General features: G+C 35.6%; 1 protein-coding gene across 1 annotated transcript; it reads right to left on the bottom strand.

Moving 5' to 3' along the window:
- Positions 1 to 1,453: 1,453 nt before the first annotated feature.
- On the bottom strand, positions 1,454 to 8,831 carry LOC117314917 (ornithine decarboxylase antizyme 1-like). Its single transcript, XM_033869013.1, is given in 5 exon segments — positions 1,454 to 2,715; positions 4,304 to 4,389; positions 4,707 to 5,014; positions 5,016 to 5,070; positions 8,669 to 8,831. Coding segments are annotated over 5 exon segments (672 nt in total). The 5' UTR covers positions 8,767 to 8,831; the 3' UTR covers positions 1,454 to 2,590.
- Between the last annotated feature and the right edge of the window lie 7,514 nt (positions 8,832 to 16,345).

Here is a 16,345-nt window from a genome sequence, read left to right as displayed (position 1 = left end):
TAAACTCACTATTTACCATCACGCATTCCTAGTTAAAAAATTCCTCACTTTTAGTTTGATTGAACATTGAATTGGGGTTATTTGTCTGTTTTCTTTCTAATTATAACATTTCCAAACCTGCCAATTAATAAATACATAAAGCCTTTTGATTTGATTATGACGTCACAATGAAGAACAATGACGTGATGTCATAGCGTCAACAAAATGGCTGTCTCCCTATCAAAGCCTAGCATGTTTTCCTATAACGGAAACAAGCAACGGGAAAGGTTTCAAAATTTAGAGCAACCTTGGGTTGTCATTTTCGGGTATTAATAATTCATTTACGATCAGTTTATTTATTTAAATATCTATTTTGTAAATAAAATGTTAATAGCTGAGAACTTTCAAAACGGCGGAGGGATTGAATGCAGAATAAGTGAATATTCTATTTTTTAACATTTTATTTTTTTACATTGCCGTGTGTAGATTTTATTTTCTAATATTGCCGTATGTAGATTTTATTTTCTAACATTGCCATATATAGATTTTATTTTCTAACATTGTCGTGTGTAGATTGTATTTATTTTCCAACATTGTGTGTAGATTCTGTTTTGATATTGGTCTATTCCATTATTCATCAGAGTGAGTTTAAATAGCCAATCCGATAGTTCACCTCTTCGATGGCTACAATTATGTCATAACAGGCAAGCTATAGACGACATTTACAGTTCTTTGAATCACACGTTGTGTCTGCTTATGTTAGAAGTATTCTCAGGGCTTTCAGTAGACCTTTGAAAGCTAGTTTTTGACTTCATGTCAGTAAATTTTCTAGTCCTTCATTCCAGCATACTATGGCCTAATATCAGGTCTCGGAGATTCTTGGCTATCACAAAATCATTGTTTGCAGATTTTGAGCCTATTTCACCGCTGTGACCTTTAATGTAGATCCAGATCATTCATTTGAACAAAATGGAAGCTCTTCACTCCAGCACGTTACAGGCCTAATATCAAGTCTCTGTGCCTCTTAGTTATCGAGAAGTTCTTTGAAGATTTTAGTCTATTTGACCTTGAATGAAGGTTAAGGTTATTTATTTGAACAAACTTGGTAGCCCTTCACCCTAGCATGCTACATACTAAATATAAAGTCCCTGGGCCTCTTGGTTATTGAGAAGAAGTTGTTTGAAGATTAAAGCCATTTTGACCCATGTGACCTTGAATGAAGGTCAAGGTCATCCATTTGAACAAACTTGGTAGCCTTTCACCCCAGCATGCTACAGGCCCAATATCAAGTCTACTTGCATAAGGTTTTCAGATTTCCCAGATGGATAGTGATTTGTCTTCTGAAGTGGCTAAAACTTTAGGGTCAACTTAATGCCCTAATTCTAATGTAGTTGTTCAAAGAAATAGCTATGTTTACCAAGTCCAAGTGATCAGAGGGAACATATTTAGCCATCAACAAAACAACAAATCAGAGTAACATTTTCAAAATTTTTATTACACAGAAATTTCACATAAAAACATTGGTAGATTGATGAAGTCTAAAGATGTGTGCACTCGAAACAGAACGACAAATTTAGTTATTAGGATCCTAACATCAACTGGTTTCATAAAAATAAGTGTCTAAATCTAAACTACAAATATAGATATTGTTCTTGATTTTGAATGATGATAAAAAATGAGTCAACAAAACTCCTTGCAATGGACAATTTTTCAACATTGATGGCGACATCAGATGTTGATGTTTGTGTGTACAGTAAATAAATACAGATTTGTTCTTTTCCTTTCAGTTTATAGTTAATAAGTTTTCGAGACATCATATTATCAATGGATTTAAAATGTGAATGAAAAAAAAAATCTACAATAAAAAAAAGATGACGTGAACAGATGACATGGATCCTCCATGCCTGCTTTACAAAGTCCTGTATCCTATCCTGTTTCTCCATTCTTCTTCTTTTCTTTTTTTTTACAGTTTTATGGGATTTTTTCACTTTTTTTTTGTATTTTTTTTTAACTATACATATAATGTGTGTCGACTCGTGACAAAGGGAAACAGAAATAAAAAGTTAGTATCTGTAAAAACTTGGGTATTTGTATCACAAAATATATCACATCAGCCAACATAAAATATTTCAGACCCTCAATTTTGTTCACCGTAGTATTTTTGTTCAAAGATATTGTCTTTCCATTTGATCGTATTAGTGTATTTTGTCTGTGCTCATAGTAAGCTTTGATCATTTTCAACTCACTTTAACCTACTTTTCACAATCTACTCAGTCTTATTTCAGATGCTGATATTTTCAGATGAATTGATTTTATTTTCATCAGTAGTGAACGCAATGTCAATCTGTACCCAAGGTATTACGGAACACCTCTTCTGGTTAATATAGAAACAAACTCGACAATATAAATACATTGAAAGAAATTGTTTTTAGGGGGCAGAATAAGCATAATGCCAAAAGCCAGTTCCACAGTGGCAAAACAATCGTCCAATTAACTCCCGCCATACAGGTATTACTCCCCCAATCAGAGTCTGAATGCTCTGGTTTGGAATCAGGGATAACTGTCCAATCATGTGCCTACATGTGTGCTGGGTTGTCCAATCAAATTTCGTCTAGCCGAGGTCCTCTGGTTCAATGGTGTATACCATGTAGAGAAGGTCTGCCACATTGGGAACCAGGGGGTCTCCTGGAGTTGCCATGGTGAAACCCATGAACATGAAGGCTCTGATCAAGGAAGCTGTAACATAAACAGTTAAACCCATGAACATGAAGGCTCTGATCAAGGAAGCTGCAACATAAACAGTTAAACCCATGAACATGAAGGCTCTGATCAAGGAAGCTGTAACATAAACAGTTAAACCCATGAACATGAAGGCTCTGATCAAGGAAGCTGTAACATGAACAGTTAAACCCATGAACATGAAGGCTCTGATCAAGGAAGCTGTAACATGAACAGTTAAACCCATGAACATGAAGGCTCTGATCAAGGAAGCTGTAACAGAAACAGTTAAACCCATGAACATGAAGGCTCTGATCAAGGAAGCTGTAACATAAACAGTTAAACCCATGAACATGAAGGCTCTGATCAAGGAAGCTGTAACATAAACAGTTAAACCCATGAACATGAAGGCTCTGATCAAGGAAGCTGTAACATAAACAGTTAAACCCATGAACATGAAGGCTCTGATCAAGGAAGCTGTAACATAAACAGTTAAACCCATGAACATGAAGGCGTTTTGTAGCTTAAGAATATTTCCCCACGAAGTCTTGTCTCACTCTAAGGGCAGGCAGTGAATGATTATTTGCCTCTTACACTGTATGTAGGTATATTTATATGCCTCTTACACTGTATGTAGGTATATTTATATACCTCTTACACTGTATGTAGGTATATTTATATACCTCTTACACTGTATGTAGGTATATTTATATACCTCTTACACTGTATGTAGGTATATTTATATACCTCTTACACTGTATGTAGGTATATTTATATACCTCTTACACTGTATGTAGGTATATTTATATACCTCTTACACTGTATGTAGGTATATTTATATGCCTCTTACACTGTATGTAGGTATATTTATATACCTCTTACACTGTATGTAGGTATATTTATATGCCTCTTACACTGTATGTAGGTATATTTATATACCTCTTACACTGTATGTAGGTATATTTAAATGCCTCTTACACTGTATGTAGGTATATTTATATACCTCTTACACTGTATGTAGGTATATTTATATACCTCTTAAACTGTATGTAGGTATATTTATATGCCTCTTACACTGTATGTAGGTATATTTATATACCTCTTACACTGTATGTAGGTATATTTATATACCTCTTACACTGTATGTAGGTATATTTATATGCCTCTTACACTGTATGTAGGTATATTTATATACAAAGTTGATGTTGCAAAATGAAAGACATATCTACTTCGTCAAGGATATCACAAATATGAATATAAGAAAATTTTAGCTAAGTAAATCAGATTTATTACTACTGGGAACTGATGGTCTGTTGTCACAATGAGTCACTGTCGATTTTCCAGTCTGATATCACGAGTCACTGTCAATTTTCCAGTCTGATATCACAATGAGTCACTGTCAATTTTCCAGACCGATATCACAATGAGTCACTGTCAATTTTCCAGTCTGATATCACAATGAGTCACTGTCAATTTTCCAGTCTGATATCACAATGAGTCACTGTCAATTTTCCAGACTGATATCACAATGAGTCACTGTCAATTTTCCAGACTGATATCACAATGAGTTACTGTTGATTTTTCAGACTGATAGAGGGTGACTTACCCTTGTCCGAGCGGTTCTTCCTGAAGCACAGAATCACATGTCCACAATGAAGCTTTTCCTCTGCATATTCCAGCAAGGTTACCAGACTGCAACATTAACATAAAATCTTCAATCAAACAGCATTGTCAAGAGTTTTATTTTGTGATAATCACAAAATGTGAGAACAAACATGATCTGCCCCCATCTCAGAATATTTACAAAATCAGCCATCACTCGTCCTCAAAAAATTTGAAACAATGTAATGATTTCCTACAAAATTCCTGGACATGTACAAGTTTGGACAAAATGAATATAGCATCATTGAGAACATTTCTGGAAAAAAAAAAAAGAAAAAAAAAGTTTACAGCATTCTTTCCATATTTGAATTAACTACAGCTTCAATACAATCTAAACGATCACTCACCTCTGTTTTGATCCCTCGGGAAGGATTCCGGGCGGTACCTCCACATATAACTTCCCGTTGGTGAGAAGCGTTTCCCAGGTAACCTGAAGTTGTTCGGCTAGCGTTACCACAAAACTCACACTTGAAGCAAGGTGAGCTGTTCCTACCAAAGTGTTCACATTGACATGATTGAGGGATGGATGATTGTCCTTCTCGTCGGAGTTTTCTCCCTTTGTGAACAGGCTTTTGGCATTGACAGGGGGCTCTGTTATAACCCCCACGCCGCTGCCCTCTGCCACGAATGACACACAGGCGGCGCGGGGCTCATCAGGAGCACCACTGAGGCCCTGGACCCAGCGATATACAATACCGCTGGTGGGACAGGCTGTAACAAACAAGACGATATTGATAACATACTTGATAGCAGTATACTGTTACTGACAACAAGCTCAAGTTGGATTGCGCAATACTGTATGTTGGCCATCTTGGTTAACTGAGCAACCAGAAAAAATAACAACCAGAACCACCAGGCATTCATTCCAGGCAAATTTGAGTTGAATCTCACTGGTGGAACTTGAGAAAAAGTTCAAAATGCAGTTTTGAAGATGATAGCCATGGGTATTGGGCTGAACCATATAAGAACAACACTTGGTCAAAACCATATCAAGATCATGGCCATGGGCAAGTTTGAGCTGAATCCCACTGATGGAACTTGAGAAGTTCAAAATAGGTGTTGTTCAGGAAAACCACATGATTGCACAAATTTTGCAACCATGTTACTACATTGCTGCCACAATTGCTGTGTCGAAGTTTCTATATGCCCGGAAAATAAACTGTATCAGCAGACATATACATACATCCTAACGAAGTTTCAGCTCAAAGGCACCAGTGGAACTGGAAAATTTTATTTTGTTTTTTAAAGATTACGCCGGCCATCCTGGATTTCGGACCAGCCAAAAAATATCAACACTTGGCACTTTGTGTCAGGCGAGCTTATTAGAAGCAATATAGGCTTACTGTACAGACTAGTAAGCCATGGGTCCCTGGTTTGCATTTGACCAAGCTCTGATATATGACATTCTTAATAATGTATCATATCTTCTATGTAAGTATTTTCATATATATAATTTAATAAATGGATGAGATACTAAAAGAATTCTGTTGCATTCATGTGACACTTAGGGGCATATACCTCTGAATAAGTCTAGCGTTTTACCGTAGGTTAGGTTGCCTATAAGTAGCAATAACAGGCTATTTTTTTAAATTATAGGAAACATTTCATGTTATACATTGTTGGAAAGGTCTTTATAAATAGAGTTAAATGGTGCAAAAATGAAGACTCTACCTTCAAAATTGACAGAGTTATGGCACTTTGAAATGTAGGAAAAACAACTGGATTCTGCCATCAAAGGATACTTTCGAATTCCTATTTCTTCAAAAAATAAGGCAACTATCTTCAGGAAGATGTGTTTATTGTTATAGTTCCAGTCAATATAATAGTAAAAAGTTCAGTTGTCTCTTAATTTGAAAACACTCACTTTATACATTAGGGTAAATAAAATGTTCATGAAGTACGAAGTTTCACCGACAAAAATTTTCATGATCGAATGATGCCGTTGAAATTTGTCATTTGCATACACTGGCAGTCTGGTGTTCCCAAATTAAGAAATTTTGCGTTTTTCAGTATGAAAATGGAAATATATTTGATTATTGAATTGATTTCTTTGTGGAAAAAAATGAGTGAAGTGCAATCTGAATCTGCATTTAAATGAAAGAACATACCGTTATATTATAATCACCCATAAAAACTAGTGATCACCACTCAAATTGACCACTTTTTCCTGTAACAATGCTAGATTAATAGGCCTACCGTACGTTTTTATATTCCATAAGTAGTAAACTTCGACTACTAGATTAGAGTTACCCCCCCTTCGAAAATCATGGCGAATTACATTTCAGTGTGGAATACTAATCTTCTTTGACCCTGCGCACGGTTGCGCTTCATTCTAAAGATTTGAAAGTTATATTTTCTAAAAGGAAAGTGCCCTAGGTTTCATAATATCACTGTCAAGGGGGTGTCACAAAGGGTAAGTAAGGAAATATTAACGATTTTATCGGTACCTCGTCTCTCTGCTCCAGTTTCAGCAGCCAAACTATTTTCTATTCTGGTTTACCACATGGTTAGATATTGCTTTGCATTCCCATTAAGTCAAAACACACAATTGATTCCGATTAACACGTGTCTTTATATATATTTTAGGCCTCTTTTGCTATCACATGACTACCAAAATGGACGCGATGAATTACCCAAATCCACCCAAATCTACCTTAATCTACTATGTTAATCTAACAAAATCATACTTAAAGCTTATAATTTGGGAAAGTGAACTTGTAAAATCAATATTTTAGTGCACCATTGTCGCGTAAAGCACCATGAATCGATCTAATGTCCACATACACTAAAAAAAAAAGCAAATGTTTCAAAATAAAACACCAAACTATATGTTCCCTTGTACCTTCCTTACACTCAGATCTTCATGATTATAGAACCAGACAAGCTGATCAGCTCTTATCAGTTCAGACAAAAACAAATTATTATAAATCATCTTTCTTGCCGTCAGCTGTAAAATTATGGAACTCAGTACCTCCACAAATTAGAAATAATGACAAACTTAAAAAAAAATCCTTCATAGAAATCTTACACGTCCTCCTTCATATAAAACTATGGATCGAAAACGTAAATTGCAAATTTTACACACGAGACTTCGCTTACATTGCAGTATATTAAAAGAACACTTGTTCAGTAGAAACTTAATTGACAGCCGTATGGAGTGATATAAACTTTAAGCTTGTTTCCAGATCCTTTTGCAAATTATGAACTGTTATTTTGTATATTTGTATGTAATGTCTATGAATTGATTAAAATACTGTTTAAACTAATTTTGAATATCGTTAAAATTATGTCGAACAACAATATACGTATAAATAGTAATTTATTTCATAATCTATGCCACATATATAAATACCATGTTAGATATATATCAAATATATATATCAAAATCCCTACAGTACACACTCTAAAATGTACACATACGATACTGTCACTGACTGATACAGTAGACAAATTTCAGTTCTCACTTTAGCCCGAACGCAAAGTGCACCTGACGAGGTGACGAGATTTGGGTAGATTTGGGTAATTCGTCGTGCCAACCAAAATAGCAGTAATGACGCCATATTTACGCTGTGGGAGGCTATGAATAAAGGCGTTTTTGTTGAAGAAAACATTGATAAACGTTATAATCATATGAAAGGCAAGTAGAACATACTTTATTGTGATTACTGTGTAGTGGAAATAGAAAGAACGACAATTATAGCTGGTAAACGTGGAATTCAATATTGACCTATTTGACACGGGGCAGAATGGGAAAGTGCCATAACTTGCGTATGCCTGTCATTGCTACTATGAGGCTATATATATATATATATAGCTATATATAGCTACTAGTCAACAAAGTCTCGTCTAGATCTGTCAATATAACGCATGGCGCTATGACAAATTGCAATAATTACTGCATTCGAGTCTTTAGTCAACGTTCTGACTAAATAAAATGTTTTTATTCAATCGAAATGCACACCATGTATGGCCTGCTTCAAAGAATGTGACCTAGGTAAAAACATCAAAGCTGGCCTGTCAGCGACAGTGCAGTGTCAAATACTAGGGCTACACAACCGTTAGCCAATCGTGTCTTCAGAGAAACGATGTCGACAGCTTATTCTCGTCTATAAATCAGTAAAGGACTATGTCATAAATTAATTGAACAGTGTGGACCTGTCACATATACAGGAAAAAGAAATTTTCCATAAATGACGACGAAAAATTTCCGCAATCAACAATGGCGGCCATGAATTATTTGCAACGTCAAGGAGCGTTTGTTTATCAGCTGATCCATATCACATGCGTTTAACATGAAAAAAATACTTACATATTAGTGCTTTGTAAAGCAGGCATGTTTTCTTTTTTCTCTTGCGCTTTCGGGCCAAAGTTTTCGTCTACAACGATAGCGTCAGCGGCCCTCAACATAACTTTCCAGGTCTGGGATGGACCCAAACGTATTGTGTGCTACTCTACTGCGAATGACGATCAATTTGTTTATATACCCTGTCGTGACGTCAGAAACATATTCGACACCTCTTTTCTTCCTTCCTTCATTAGAACTAAAATGCGAGAGATTCCGACTAACAAAATATAAGAATTGGTTACATATAGAAACGAAACGAAATTTGGAAACTATTATGAAAAGGTTGTTAAAATGAAATGACTACATGATCTGAGATGACACGATTTTAGTATGTATTAACGACATAGATCTACTGTAGACATAACCATTGGAATACACATTTAATATTAGAATTAAAAACACAATGATTTAAGACTGTAAGAGTTGCCTCCCTGTGTCAACAGATGCAAATCCCAACCCAATAATTCTTGCCAAGTCCCTGTGCCATACTGATCTACTCGGGTAAAGCATGGTACAGGTATTGTATGTTAGGCGATGAAAATCAATTACAAGGCACTGTTTATAATGTTTACTGCTGTACATGTTCTACCACTGCCCTGCAGGTAGGGCGTAAGAATCGTAAGAGGCGACTAAATTTGGGATCTTATCTTTTCTCTTCTTTCTTAACAACTTTCTTCTTCCTAATGTCTCCCTTGACACTTCCTCACTTTTGGCCTTTAGTTGAGCGTTCGCCCCTGTGAGGAAGGCTTTGGGTACTGTCCCCTGGCCGAGACATACCAAAGTCTTTAAAAATGGTAGTTGCTGCTCCTGCTTAGCGCTCAGCACATTAGGAGTGGGACGACTGGTTCGCCCGTTGTCAGTATAATGTGACCGGGTGGGGTGTGTTGCTGGGTGTCTTCAGCAGTATGCTTCAGTGAGGTAGCAATATAAATCGGCAAAAGTCCCGGCCTATCACAAGGAGACTTAACACGAACATACCGCAGCCTCCCAAAACACACATACACACTCACCATACGAATGCATGTCGCACGCACGGGAGGCCGTCCTTAAATGACCTTAGCTGTTAATAGGACGTTAAACCAATAAAACCAAACCAAACCAAACTTGTTCTACCAAGAAAATATCTCAAACGGTAATCCGTGCTCTAGCTTTATAACATTTTTAAACACAAAACTGATCTATTCTTCCATGTCAAAGGCCTACGGCCATACCATAAATATCACAAGACACATGTGTTATAAGTAATAACACTATTGTGACGTCACAATTACTTTATGACGTCACAATGAATCTGATGTCGCACGATTGCCTTACACGCGAAGAAAATAAAACGAACTTTGACAGAGTCGAAATTCAAGATTTTACCTAAATATTCTCACAAGTTCGAGTTATGTGATAATTGTTGAATTATTGAACTACATTTGTAGTTTTACAAACCCATCCCTTTATTCTCAGCCGAAGAAAATGTTTTTGAATGAGTATTTGTCGAACATATGCACAATATTTTTTGATTACTCACCTTTCTATTTAAGACAATCAGGATTTATGTCTGACCATTACCTATACTGTGCATCAACTAATCGAAACTTCTCGTCGATTATGAAATCTGTTTAAATATGGAGGAAAAGAAACATTCGTACACGTGTGTACTGTGTTCTGTGACATACCAAAGTCTTTTGTTTATTTTTGTTTTGTTTTTGTTTTTGTTTTTGTTTGTTTTTTTGGTTTTTTTTGTTTTTTGTTTGGTTTTGTTTTTGTTTTTGTCTTTTTTGTTTTTTGTTTGTTTTTGTTTTTGTTTTTGTTTTTTTGACAGAGTTTGGCATTAGGGTCTGGTCGAAAAGTTTAAATCTTATGATATTGAAGGGGATTCCTGGAAGTGGTTAATTAATTATCTTCAGGCCCGACAACAAAAAGTTTCTATTGGGGAATAATTTTCGAATAGTCAGTTGTTTAAAAGCAGGGGTACCTCAAGCTCGGTGTTAGTCCGCTTTTATTCTTAATTGATATCAATGGTATTTCTGAAGATTTAATTAGTGTATCTAGTGCTGATGACACCTCTTTGATACCGTATAGCGGGAAATTTTAGTGGGGCTTTAATTTGGCGATTTGGCGGGTCCGTATATAGATCGCCAAAATTTAACCCGTCAAATTTTAACACCGCCGATTAAAAAGACGCGAAAATTTGATTTTAACTCATGCAACGAAATTGAACGAGTAATGAATCATGATCTTCAATGTGTAAATGCATGCTCCAATCAATGGTTAGTTACTTTTACTTCGGATAAAACAGATTTTTATTTATCTCAAATATTTTATCAATAGAACTTTTGCACGTTTCTGATGTTCAAGCGAAGGAATGTGCTCCTTTAACTACGGACCACGTCACCTCAATATCTTATTGACTAAACTAAGACACAATATTGTAACTAGCTTGATTATGATTTGTATTGTGTGAACCTGGTAGAATCGCCATCTTGAGGCTGTGTGGCCACTCTTGTGAAAACTCATATTATTGGGTTTTTTTTTTGTTTTTTTTTTCTCAATGTTCACAGTACAGGAACATAATGACATGAAATGTTAAATAAGTTGATACCGTATCACCCTGTATACTAAGATTTACTTTTGTCTGGAAATGTTAACTTATCAAATATTGAAAACATGTTTTGAAATTGTTTAGACTTTGATTCGCTCCAATGACTGTTTCTAAACGTACTCTAAATATACAGGTATATCTATCTACTCTGTCACTGTGACAAAATAGTTTGTCTCTCTTCACAATGGTCTGTATGTCTAATGTCTATAGTATGTTAATAGATTTACTGATTCAGCAGTATTTGTTTAATTGGAATTACATAATTCCGTTGCATGACACAGATCATCATATACCTGGAAGGAATTGAAATGACCAAAGGAACAATCGAACGGATGACGTGAAATTGAAAATGTAGCTAGTGTATTCGATGTCGTCGTAGTTTTAATTATATATATCTTTAATGAACCTTTTATATCGTTCAAAGTACACTTCACCAATCTATTATTACCTCTTCTGTCTTCAAGATTCTCATTTCTTGTTTGTTTAAACTGATTTTATTGTCATTTGAAGGGCACAAGTTTTTACAACTTATAAAAACCATCTCCCAATATACAATTAAACAATACAACATTCAATGGCCTAGACAATATTAATAAATTTACTTAACAACACATTTTATATATGTTTATATATATGTAAATCTTAAAATCTTCTGCTGGACTTGATATAATGATTCACTTGTCTGAAAATACTTAAGTTTATATTTTCGGCATACAGTTTATTGCCATACAGTAAAACATTCAAAGTTATATTTATATTCAATTTTTTTTAAATTATCAAATAAAACATCCCTGCAATTGACATAATTATCACATTCAAAGAAAAAATGATAACACTCTCAAAACGATTTCCACAGCTGCAATCGGGACGGTTACTTTTGCTGTGTTCCTTGTTTTCTTTTTATTAATTTAATTGATTTGATTATAATTAGTATGTACATGCCGCTATGTCTGTCTGACAATGAAGATAAACACTTAGCTGTTTTGATAATTCAATATAAGCAAAAAACTCGAATCACGCCTCGATTTTACAGTTCGCCTAACTTTACGAAGGATTCACAGTTGTTCATTAACTACAACATCCGATAAATTTTGTAATATAAATATAAATTTCAACTATTTTTTATTTAGATTTTATACTTATCTCAGTCAGATTGTTTTTATAAAGAACTGCTATCTTCTGTGATCATAATGACCCGCCATCTTGAAAAGGCCATTCCCCGTTGGGTACACGACAGTGAGGGGATGTAAGATCCACATGCCCGACATCCCGGACAACCAGTTTTTACTGCAGTTCATTAAATGTTTCTTTCAATTATGGATTGTTGATATTTAAGTTAATAACAAATAAGAGCTGAAATATGAAAAAAAACCGTTATGGACTTTTTGTATTTTTTCTTTTTGTATAGCGGATATTTTATGGAGCGCAAGTTGAAATTTAATTCAGGCAAACTAATTTCTAAGCTCTACTTGCCCGGCATTTTTTACCTACCTACATGTACCTTCACAATGGCGATGAACCTACAGTTCGATGTTCTAGGAGAAGCGGAGAATCGGTTTCGTCGAGTTCACTACGAGCGGCCATCATCTTAGACTGACTAACTGATGTCCACCTTACACTTGTAGAGCCAGTTAACTCTTACGTCAATTAGAAATAATTTATATGATTGACATCATATTTTTTATTTAATATGTAGTATTTGTTGTAGGATTATCAAAAATGCTACCATTAGAGAACCACATTTCTTCGAATCTAAAGATACGCACGCCCAATCGTTTAAATTGATGAATCTGAATATTTCACGTACATTGATTCAGTTTTGCAAATAGTTTGGGAAAAAATGCCAAGACTTTGCATTACTAATTGGAAAAAAAAGGTAAAAAAAAGAATCAATGTTTATTCTTTTATAGATTAAAATCTGATCAAACAAACGCTCTCACTACCGGTGCGAGTAATCCACTTTCTTCTTCAGTTTGTTGTCATCCTTCGATGTGGTTGGTTGTCCTGGGGTCCTGGGTCTCATAGTGACGTCATCTCCAGTAGGGATGTTGTTGCGGGTACTCAGTGTGGCTGGACAGTTGGGCAGGGAAGTTTCGTGGGTTTCGAACTCGCAACCCAGAGATGGAGGGCTAGTGTAGAGTGTCGGGACACCTTAACCACTCGGCCACCGCAGCCCCAGTCCAATAAGTTACCTGTGCCAGTCCAAACAGTTACCTTTAGCTGCCCAGTTCGTTACCCGTGTCAGTCCAATAAGTTACCTGTGTCAGTCCAATAAGTTACCTGTGTCAGTCCAATAAGTTACCTGTTTCAGTCCAATAAGTTACCTGTGCAAGTCCAATAAGTTATCTGTGCCAGTCCAATAAGTTACCTGTGTCAGTCCAATAAGTTACCTGTTTCAGTCCAATAAGTTACCTGTGTCAGTCCAATAAGTTACCTGTTTCAGTCCAATAAGTTACCTGTGTCAGTCCAATAAGTTACCTTTAGCAATAAGTTACCTGTTTCAGTCCAATAAGTTACCTGTGTCAGTCCAATAAGTTACCGGTGTCAGTCCAATAAGTTACCCGTGTCAGTCCAATAAGTTACCGGTGTCAGTCCAATAAGTTACCCGTGTCAGTCCAATAAGTTACCTGTGTCAGTCCAATAAGTTACCTGTGTCAGTCCAATAAGTTACCTGTGCCAATCCAATAAGTTACCTGTGTCAGTCCAATAAGTTACCTGTGCCAATCCAATAAGTTACCTTTAGCAGTTCAATAAATTACCGTTTGAAGCAAGTTTGGGCCAGTGTTGGGATTATTTTGAAGCCAGTCTGGGCATTGTTGGGATTATTGTGAGGCAAATCTTCGCCAGTGTTAGGATTATTTTGAGGTAAATCTGAGCCAATGTTGGGATTATTTTGAAGCAAGTCTGGACCATTGTAGGGATTAGTTTGAAGCAAGTTTGGACGAGTGTTTGGATTATTTTGAAGCAAGTCTGGGTCAGTGTTGGGATTATTTCAAGCAAGTCTGTGTTTGGATTATTTTGGCATCGATCCTAAATTTTCTCCCTGCTGTCCGTTTCAGCCTCCTGTGTTACATTAACTCTCTTCATTGTCCGAGATTTCCGAAAAAGAGAACTCTTAATGTTGAAATTTTTTTGTTTTATCTCAGTTTTCATGTCAAGAATGTCACTAAAAATCCCATCACTATCAATCTTGGGACTATTTTCCTGAAAACTTAACTTAGCTACAAATATGCTGTTGCCACTGTCTGAAGACATGGTGTTGAATGATTTTTTATGAAGCACACATACATTGTGTTCACGAATGGGACAGTCCATATAATAACAGGGGTGTTAAGATATTATTTGTATGTGTACCCAATTGTGTTAAAGATGCATCTTACCTATAGGTATCCAGCATGTTAAAAAAAATGGCTTGCACAACTATAGCGGTCCAACATTAGCAGAATGAGTGTTATGCTGGAAGTTTGTTATAAGCCTCTATAAGTCAAATATGTCGGCCTGACGGCATCCAAGAGTTCTGTCCAGTTCTGGGCAGGGATTGGTGTTTGACCTCGAGTGTGATTGAGATGTTATTCCCCATTAATTCACACACGAAGTGGTGGGTGCACATTTCGGGAGTCCACTGTAAATAGTCTAATTGGTAATGTATTCGAAATTTTGCTGTTTTTACTGATCAGTTGATTAACTCTCACTGACACCTGTTCTGTCTGTGTTCACTGATCTATCTGTCTCATTGTGAGACACCGCCGATCTATCTGTCTCATTGTGAGTCACCGCCGATCTATCTGTCTCATTGTGAGACACCACCGACTAAAATATGTATCAGATTGTGATTATTCTGTGTGATAACGATGATTCTCTGAATGTTTATTCTGTCTGACAATGATGATTCTCTGAATGTTTATTCTGTGTGATAACCATGATTCTCTGAATGTTTATTCTGTGTGATAACCATGATTCTCTGAATGTTTATTCTGTGTGATAACGATGATTCTTTGAATGTTTATTCTGTCTGATAACCACGATTCTCTGAATGTTTATTCTGTCTGATAACGATGATTCTCTGAATGTTTATTCTGTGTGATAACCATGATTATCTGAATGTTTATTCTGTGTGATAACCATGATTATCTGAATGTTTATTCTGTGTGATAACGATGATTCTTTGAATGTTTATTCTGTGTGATAACCATGATTATCTGAATGTTTATTCTGTGTGATAACCATGATTATCTGAATGTTTATTCTGTGTGATAACCACGATTCTCTGAATGTTTATTCTGTCTGATAACGATGATTCTTTGAATGTTTATTCTGTGTGATAACCACGATTCTCTGAATGTTTATTCTGTCTGATAACGATGATTCTTTGAATGTTTATTCTGTCTCTGATAACGATGATTCTCTGAATGTTTATTCTGTCTGATAACGATGATTCTTTGAATGTTTATTCTGTCTCTGATAACGATGATTCTCTGAATGTTTATTCTGTCTGATAACGATGATTCTCTGAATGAATGTTTATTCTGTCTGATAACCATGATTCTCTGAATGTTTATTCTGTCTGATAACGATGATTATCTGAATGTTTATTCCGTCTGATAACGATGATTCTTTGAATGTTTATTCTGTCTGATAACCATGATTCTCTGAATGTTTATTCTGTCTGATAACGATGATTCTCTGAATGTTTATTCTGTCTGATAACCATGATTATCTGAATGTTTATTCTGTCTGATAACCATGATTCTCTGATTGTTTATTCTGTCTGATAACCATGATTATCTGAATGTTTATTCTGTCTGATAACGATGATTCTCTGAATGTTTATTCTGTCTGATAACCATTATTCTCTGAATGGTTATTCTGTGTGAAAACGATGATTCTCTGTGTTCTGAGTGATTTTTCTTCATACCAAAATGCATTATCAATTGATAATAAGTTGCCTCTCAAATCATGTGGTGGAATTAGCTTACATGTCAAGAAAACGTGAATATTTTGATACATATCTAATTTTAAGTTTAACCTATAAATGATTATCAAAGAGA

The sequence above is a fragment of the Pecten maximus genome, chromosome 17 (genome assembly GCF_902652985.1).
Source record: "Pecten maximus chromosome 17, xPecMax1.1, whole genome shotgun sequence".
Classification (NCBI taxonomy): Eukaryota; Metazoa; Mollusca; class Bivalvia; order Pectinida; family Pectinidae; genus Pecten; species Pecten maximus.
The sequence above is the reverse complement of the archived record's forward strand: the minus strand, read 5'-3'. Positions and strand labels throughout refer to the sequence as shown.